The sequence below is a fragment of the Nicotiana tabacum genome, chromosome 22 (assembly GCF_000715075.1).
Source record: "Nicotiana tabacum cultivar K326 chromosome 22, ASM71507v2, whole genome shotgun sequence".
In the NCBI taxonomy this organism is placed as follows: Eukaryota; Viridiplantae; Streptophyta; class Magnoliopsida; order Solanales; family Solanaceae; genus Nicotiana; species Nicotiana tabacum.
The window spans coordinates 65,912,537-65,922,269 of NC_134101.1; the positions used below are offsets into that span (position 1 = coordinate 65,912,537).

The 9,733-nt window shown below is 36.7% G+C and overlaps 1 protein-coding gene across 1 annotated transcript; it reads left to right on the plus strand.

The window, feature by feature from the left end:
- On the plus strand, window positions 1-390 carry LOC142175907 (secreted RxLR effector protein 161-like). Its single transcript, XM_075242915.1, has one exon. It carries the CDS (start codon window positions 1-3, stop codon window positions 388-390), a length of 390 nt encoding a protein of 129 aa, XP_075099016.1.
- The last annotated feature ends 9,343 nt before the right edge of the window (window positions 391-9,733 follow it).

Sequence of the window (9,733 nt, forward strand, 5' to 3'; positions counted from 1 at the left end):
ATGCTAGGAAGATATCAGAGTAACCCGGTAATTGATCACTGGAAAGTTGCAAAGAAAGTATTGAGGTACCTGAAAGGAACGAAGGATTGCATGCTCATGTATAGGAGATCCAAGCATTTGGAAGCTATTGGATACTCGGATTCATATTTCGTTGGATGTATTGACACTAGAAAGTCCACGTTTGGTTATTTGTTCCAATTAGCTGAAGGAGCAATATCATGGAAGAGTGCCAAACAGTCTTTCATTGCGACATCTACGATGGAAGAAGAATTTGTGGCATGTTTTGAAGCCACAATTCATGCATTATGGTTGCGAAATTTTATTTCAGGACTTGAGGTTGTCGACACCATTACCAAGCCACTGAAAATTTACTTGATAATTCTGCAGTAATATTCTTCTCCAAGAACGATAAGCACTCCAAAGATGCCAAACATATGGAATTAAAGTACTTACTGTCAAGAAGGAAGTTCAGAAATAAAGAGTGTCACTTGAGCATATTAGAACTGATCTCATGATTGCAGATCCATTTACGAAAGGTTTACGGCCAAAGATATTTAAAGAACATGTACATAGAATGGGTCTTGGGTGTATTTATGATGTTTTGACACTCTAAGCTCATTTATGTATTTCTGATATACATTAATGATTTTCTATTTCTCATAATGGTGTACACATTATTATTTTGAGATATTACAGGATAAGTCTCAATGGAATATTATTGTCGATCATAATATTTTATAGTGTATGTAGACAAAATTATATGTATAACTGCCATAACTCACATTTAGCGGTTTGTCATATTATGGTATGTATGATGGACATTATACGAGAGATTTGTTTATGCGTAACTAAAGAAGTATGTTATTAAATATTAATGTTATGTGATTATTGGGCCAAGTGGGAGAATGCTTGATTTTTTCTAATTATGTATATGGCCCAATAAACTTAAGGCCCTTAATTAGTATTTAATTAATGACAAATATCGTTCGCCCGATCGGTTACTTGATGGACGTACCGGATTAAGTGACAACCTCTATAAATTGATCATCTCTCCACCCATTAGGGTTATCGCCTATTATATTCTTCTTTTCTATCACTAAAGGCGACAGTAACGAAATCTAGGGCAAGGGGCGAGAAACGAATTTCAATAAACGCTTTCGCTTCGTGATAATGACTTCTACTTCAGGTATGTTTTCTGTATCGATTATATGTAAGATTATCATGTTCAAGATCCTGGTATGAATTAAAGTTTATATTTATAATTCACGAAGGGAATTGAAGCGGTTGATCACGTCTAATTAAATAAAAGAAAGGATGAGTTTCACAAATAAAACATTCAGCCTCAGATTCAGAACATGTGAAATCATCTAGACTCACGATATAAAAATTTTAGTATCTCTAAGATAAAGGCCATCAGGGGCCTCAAGAGTACTAGACTATGATGTTTTCTGAGGGTTGGAAAGCTTGGAATTTTGTGGAGGGTGCGGACTATGGAAACTGAAAAATGTAGAGAGTGAATGGTGGGTATTATCGAAAATTAAAAAATGGCGGGGGAAGAAGCAGATATTCAAAAATAGGATGTGGCACATAACAACAACTTTAATATAGTGACTAAGTCTTGAATTGTTACTTATATTTTAGTACTACTTAATAAATTTGTAGGAATTACCAATGTTTTAGCTACAGCCCGACTGCATCCAAAGGTTCAGTATATGAAAATGATTCATAGGGAAAAAACTAATCATAATCAAATCGAAATTCTTGATACATTATTTTGTTAATTGTTGATTATGTGGGAGGAAGGATCATTTGTGTTATCCTCGTAAAAAAACTCGGTATCCTTTCTATTTTATGAGTTGTCCCAAAAGAAAGAGCTTGTGGAGGAAGGCCTTCCACATCTATTATTGGGTCAAGGTTACTTTGGGCCAAGCGGAACTTGGTATATTGGATTTTAATAGGGTTTTCATGTCATCAATTCAATCCAGTGTTTGACATATAGATTTAAGTTTTCCAATACATTATTGGGGGGGGGGGGGAGATGGCATTCACTTTTATCTTCAAGACCGCAAGTATTAAATGTCCTAAGTTGTTGATTTTCCACGCATGATTTATAATCTTATTAGGCTAACGTATCAGTTGTATTTGTATAACAACCTGAATTGCCGTTTTGTATATTTGAGTCTGTTTTCCCCTTTTAAGCTTCCCGTATATGTAATTTTTGTTTTATAACTTGCAGGGATGGTTGGTTTCATTTCGGGGAGGTTTTGGAATAATTTGGATCCATTAGTTCTTGGTTTAGAAGCTTAAGGTGGAAATATTGACCGAGATTTGACTTCTATGAAAATGACCTGGAATGGTGTTTCGAGGGTTCCAACATGCTCGTATAATGATTTGGACTTAGGCGTATATCCGAAATTGAATTAGGAGATTCTTAGGTTGATTTGGATTGTTTTGCCGAAAATTGACAATTTGAAGGTTTGAAAATTCCTTAGGTTTGACCGTAGGTTGACTTTATAGCTATCGGGTTCGAATTTTGGTTTTGGGACTTGGAATGGGTACATTTTTTCATTTGGAACTTATTTGCAAAATTTGGTGTAATTCCGAGTTGGTTTGATAGGAATCGGATGCTTGGTTGAGTTTCTAGCGATTCTTGAGTTTCCTTTTGAATTTCATATGTTTTGTTGTTTGTATCATGATTTCGGATGTTATTTTGGTGTTTTTATTGCGCGAGTAATTTCGTATGATATTTTTAGACTTGTGTGAATGTTTGGTGTGGAGCCTCGAGGGCTCGGGTGAGTTTCAAATGTATTTGAGATTGGATTGAACTTCTTTCAGGTTGCTAGTGTGTTGGTGCTCCAGTTATCATAATTGCGAGCACCAGCATCCTAATTGCGAAGTAGGCAGGGATGGCTCAAGTATCGCGAATGTGATATCTTACTCGCAATTGCGAAGAATAGGCTTGGGTTGGGTAGGTAACAGTTGCGACCATTTTGTCGCATTTGCAAAGTCAGTGTCGCATTTGCGACTTTCCCTGGGCATGTCAGGTGCCGCAATTGTGATGGAATGCTTGCGTTTTCGAGTGCTTGCAATTGCGAACCCCAGGCCATTTTTGCGACTTCTGCACCTGAACAAAAGGGTTGGAAAATGGGACTTAGCTTTATTTGTCACATTTTATATTCCTAGACTGAGGGATTTTGTCTATTTTATGTAACGACCCGACTGGTCGTTTTGAGCTTTAGCATTCCATTCAGTGGTTTGAGACTTTGAGCAGCTTCATATTATATTTTATGACTTGCGTGTATAGTTGGTTTTGGTTTTCGAGCAATTCGGAATTGATTTGGAAGAATGATTCTCGTTTTAGAAGCTTTAAGTTTGAAGAGTCGATCAAGTTTTGACTTTTGGGTAAATAGACTCGGAATTGGATTTTAATTATTTCTCTAAGTTTGTATGATGATTTTGGACACGTCCACGAAGTTTGATTAAATTCTGATGAGTTTTGGATAAGTTTGGGTAGTATGGTGATTGTTTTCAGTTTCGACGTCGATTTGAGCATAAAGGTTACTATATTGAGCAAACAGCTTTTGATTCGTGTTTCGATTAAACCATTATATATGTATCGTAATTTTGGAACCGTAGCAACTGAAATCATCAAGTTGCGACATCATATGAGGAAGTTATGATCATTTTACTAAGAATTGGGTTGTTAGATTTAAGATTAATTACGAAATTGCCATTAAATTAGTATTTAACAAATCTGCATTATTTCCAAATATTGAAACCAACATATCTCCTTCATTATAAGGTCACATGGAGTTATTCAAAAGCCTAATTTGACTAAAATTTCACTAGGAATCTATTAGGGGCATCAAAAGTGAGTTTCGGGATCGTTTGACATAAGAAACGAGATAGAATAGCTGGACGTTTTTTGCTATAAATGTTGTTCGAGTTTTTCTCATCATGAAAGTTTGGGATTGGGAGGATTCAAGGATGTTCTTCAAGTTTCTTCCATGGGGTAAGGTATAAACTATAATCTATTTCCTTTGATTCATTCCTTTGGTTTAAGCTTTAATCCATAATTTTAATTGAAAACCCATTTAATTCTTTAAATCAAGACCTAAGATTATGTCCTAAATTTTAAAAAAAATTGAAAATGAGGTAGAGACGTTTATTTCCCGATTCCTTTTGGGGTTTTATTCTCCTATATTTGGAGAACAACATACTCGAATTTTGCGAGTTTTGGAGAAGAATTTCGGGAGATATGGGACCCAACTAGTGTGGGTTGGACTCTTGGGTTATGAACACCCAAGAGCGATGTTTTGGCGAATTGGTTGAGCTATCGGACTCCGATTTGGGTCGGTTTTCATTCGTGTGAGCTTGTATTGGTTCGGGCTTCGGTCCGAAATGTTTGGATTTAGAATCCAAGTCGGGTCCCGCATTGAGTTTTGTTATTTTTGAAAAAAATGTAAAGATCATAACTTTATTTATTATAATTGGTTTTTCTTGCATTGTTTGAAGTTTTTAAGTCATTTTTGGTTAGATTTGAGTCGTGTGGAGGCAAATTTTAGGGGAAAAGCTATTTCAGAGGGTTGAGTTGGCCTAAATGAGGTAAGTGTATTGCCTAACTTTGTGAGGGAGAACTATCCCTTACGATTGGTATTAATTGATTCATTTTTGCTATGTGAAAACAGTGTACGCAAGGTGACGAGTGGGTACACAGGTTGTACATGGTATTTGGCCGGTTTAGGCTACTTAGACTATTTTCCATGCTTTAGTTGAAATGCCATATCATGTTCTAAATTCTCTTAATTAATCTATTCTTGTTTGTGTTAGTTTATCCTTACATGCCTTAATTGACTTGTTTAAAACTTGTTCTACATCCTACTTGATAAATTGCTCGCATGCCTTAGTTGAACTTGATGCCTCTTTTATTGTTACATGCTATCTCTACATTATTGATTATAATTATTTGAAGTTATTGTTCGTATTATCCCCTTCATTCTTGATTATCATTACTTGAAGTTATTGTTCATGTTATCTCTTTTCTCGTTGATTTCTACTATTTGAAGTCATTGTTATACGTTATCTCCTCCATTGTGAGTCATTCGTATTTAATATCATGGTTATACATTATCTCATTGTGGAGTTGTTGGTGTTGAGGTTGTGAAGGCCGTTATTATGTTGGGGCGAAATTGTTATTATTGAAACATCTTCTTTATTGGGCATTTTAAATTCCTTGTTATTGTTGATATTCTTGTACCGGTTGTGGTGGAGCCATGGGCTATTGTTGTGCAAATATTGATATTGTTGATTATTGGCAAATTATGATATATGGGCACTTGTGGTGCGAGTTGTTATTGTGATGTGATATTGACATGCATGTGGCGGTATAAGGCTTGGGAGTTAATGTGCATGCAGCGGTATAAGGTGGGACTCATGTGCGTGTTTCTTGTAGGGAAACTGCGTGAAGCCACGCGGAGTCATAAGGTGGGTTAAAGTATGTGTAGCTATTTCAGAAAAACTATTTAAAAGCCTATTTCAAATGTAAGGCTCATGCGGAGGTATAAGGAAAGATTGTGATTGAATTGTGAAATGTGAATACGAGGTGGTACTTCAGTTATGATTTTCATTGTACATTCCATGTTGGGACAACTTTTGATTTGAACGGTCATTGTTCTTCCTTCAATCATTCATCCGCATTTTATTTGTGTTTGGGTATTCGTTGTTATCTTAGTGTTGGATTGATTGTGGTTTCTTGTGTGAGTCATGCATTCTACGTGATTTGTTGTGTTGCTTTAACATGCCAATTTGTGCCTCCGTCATAACATGGTGAATTGATTGTCAATGTGAATTTAATTGCGTGGAGTCACTATATCATATTCTGTTGAGTTGTTGGTAAAATAATGGTTTAAATAAAAGAATTATTAACATGTTTTATTCTATGTGCCTCTTAAGATAGAACTCGTTATCTCACTCAGTGCCTTATTATTCTAAATGGTTGTCACACTTTCACTATAATTGGGTTCTCAAATTATACTCATCACCTTATTAGATGTTTACCTTACTTAAAATTGTTATCATGTTTTTCTTTAACAAATTTTATATTTAATTCGTTAATTAAACTTATGTTTTTCTTTGTTTAAAAATGATACATTTACTCAATTTTATTGATTTCTAAACTAAACCCATCTTATACTCTGTTTCGTACAAATTATATATTATTTTACTTTACTTGATTTCTAAAATAAACTCATTATTTCATTTGACACCTTACCTTATTCAAGAGTTATTATGTTTTATGGTGTCTAAATATATCTTTCTTTCATCTAAATTAATATTTATCACGGTTGCAAAATACATGGTAGCACGTGGTCTTTGCCGTGATGGAGCCTATCGCAATATTAGGCAAGTCGACATTCACAATAAACCCACACATTTTAAATTTGGAAAACATAGTAAAATAAGTTTGAAAGAAAATTTCATAAATACTGAATGAAAACACCGCAATTCAATACAGAATTTCCCGAAATCTAGGTGTCACTAAGTACATGAGCATCTATACAATAAAACGGTTTGACAACTGAAACACTGTCTAGGAAGGTAGAACAGTATAAATAAAACTAAAGATAAAGGAGGAGAGCCAAGGTCTGCGGACGCCAAGGCAGCTACCTCGATAATCTCCGGAATGATGAAGCTCCAGAAATCATCAACCACCGTGCCCGGAAGTACTTGGATCTGCACATGAGGTGCAGAGTATTGCGTGAGTATAACCAACTCAATAAATAACAAGTCTAACCTTTGAGCTAAAAGCAGTGACGAGATCAACCAATACACTCCAAATACAGGATTTAACAGTATATAAATGACGGGAAATAGGACGATAATATCTTAGAGCAACTCACAATCTGTTCGTACACAATACAGGAAATGTAGACATGCTCTCAGTTTAACAATTAAGCTCAATACGAATAAAATATGCCAAGTATGAATGATATGAGGAATATGACATCTCTAAATCTATATGCCAGTATGCATATCGTATGTGATGCAACATAATGAAATCCTCACGTACTCACACTCTTAGAGTACTCAACCTGACTGTCTCAATTCTCACGCATCACACTCAGTCACTCAACACTGTACGGTACCCGCTGCGACGTGCAGCCTAATCCCATCATGAATCAATAGAACATACGCTCACTGTTGGTATGTTAGACTCCGGAGGGGGATCCTACCCAAGCGCTATTAAATCTGTTACCCGATCCCATCATGAGTCAATAATACTTATTGTGGCGTGCAGCCCGATCCCATTATAAGTTAATAGTACATGTTAGGCGTGCAGCCCGATCCCATCAATATCGCTCACAAACAGGCCCTCGCCCTCACTTAGCCATCAATCTCTTTAGTCTCCCAGGCTCACAACACTCATGCCAAGCAACCCAAATCAATGATACATGATGTGACAATAAATGATAACAGAGACTGAGATATGATATGCAATGATGAATGCGACTGAGTACATAACTGCAAATTAAGGAAATAACTCAACAACAAAAGAACGACCGTTGTGGGTCCAAATAGTACCAGCACATAGCCTAAACATAATTTCTAACATAAATCACAGCTCAAGTGCTCTAACACACATAATACATTAATAATATTCAGATAAGGTGACTACGTAGTCCCACAAAATTGACTAAATCATAATTACTACGGTGTACGCCCACACGTCTGTCACCTAGCATGTGTGTCACCTCAACATCGATCACACAACATGAAATTCAGGTATTCATACCCTCAGAACCAAGTTTAGAAGTGTTACTTACCTCAAACCGTGCAAATCTCTACTCCAATATGCCCTTGCCTTGCAAATCGGCCTCTGAACGCCTCGAATTTAGCCACAAACAACTCGATACAATCAACACAAGCTATAGGAATCAATTCTATATGAAAAAGCTAAGTTCTTAATCAAAAGTCAACTCCAAAAGTGAACTACTGGCCTACGTTTCGGAATCCAACAAAATTTATAAAATCCGAACACCCATTCAACCACGAGTCCAACCATACCAAAATTACTCAAATCTGATTACAACTCGACCTTCAAATCCCCAAATTAAAGCCTAGGAAGTTTCTATAATTTTCCCCCAATTTTCAACCAAAAACACTAATTAAATAATGAAATCAATGATATATTCATGTAATTTAACCAAACCCGAGTAAGAATCACTTACCCTAATCGCTCCCTTAAAAATCTCTCATAGAATCGCCTCAATCCGAGCTCCAAAAATCAAATTATGAAATATGGCTCAAACCCTCGTTTTTGATATTTTATATTCTCCCCAGAAGTCCTCAACCGCGATCGCGGAAAATGCTTCGCAATCCTGAAGCACAAAACTAAGTTGCCAAGAATTAACTCTACGTGAACGCACACAGACCCACGCGAACGCGAAGACCAAACACCCCTGACCTACGCGATCGCGAATAACAACCTCGCGTAAACCCAGTCTCATCTTTTCCTCTTCGCGGTGCAACTAGACCCACACGTTCATGATTCACTGCCTCACCAACTTACGCGATCACATACCCAAGTTTGCGAACGTATAGCACAAAAAAATCCAACTGCCCCAACAACATTGCGCGATCGCGATCCTCCTCTCGCGATCGTGTACAAGGACACCAACACAGCAAAATCAACAATCTTCCAAGTTCCAAAATACGCCGAACGTTATCCGAATCACACCTAAGGCCACCGGGACCTCAACCAAATATACCAACAAGTCCTAAAACACGATACAAACTTAGTCGAGGCCTCAAACAATATCAAAAACATGAATTGCACTCCAATTCCATCCTAATGAACTTATGAACTTCTAACTTTTACATTCAATGCCGAAACCTATCAAATCAATTCCGATTGACCTAAAATTTTGCAACAAGTCATAAATGACAAAACGGACCTATTCCAACTTCCGAAACCAAACCCGAGCCCGGTAACCCCAAAGTCAACTCTCGATCAAACTTTTCAACTCTCCAAACTTTCATTTTTCCAACGTTCGCCATTTCAAGCCAAAATCACCTACGGACCTCCAAATCACTATACGGACATACTCCCAAGCCTAAAATCACCCTACAGAGCTATCAGAACCATCAAAACTCTATTCCAGAGCCATTTACACATAAGTCAATATCTAGTCAACTGTTTCAACTTAGGCTTCCAACCTTGGGACTAAGTGTCCCAATTCATTCTGAAACATCCCCGTAACCAAATCAACCACCCCGGTAAGTCACATAACAATAATTGAGCATAGAATAAGTGATAAATGAGGGAATGGAGCTACAACACTCAAAACAACCGGCCAGGTCATTATAACATGGTAGCACGTAGGCTTTGCCGTGCGAAGGTGATTGTTATTATGGGCACGAGGCGCCATATGTGTAAGATTTGAAAATTGTGGTTCATGACTTGTGGTTTATGAGGTGAGGTGCCTCATGGTAATTTTTGTTATAAGTCCTTGCATTGGGAGTGGTTTGATTATTTCAGTTATCATCCGTTTGTTTTCCTTATTTGAGTTCATTTACATCTCATCGGTGTTCTGATTATGTTGTTTCTTTATTACTGATTTACTACTTGCTGCCATTTATGTTTCTATTACCTTATTGTTGGTTCTAAATCAATAAATTTTCTGTTGTTGTTCTTACATTGATGTTCATTCCATTGTTAACTTATGTATATCTT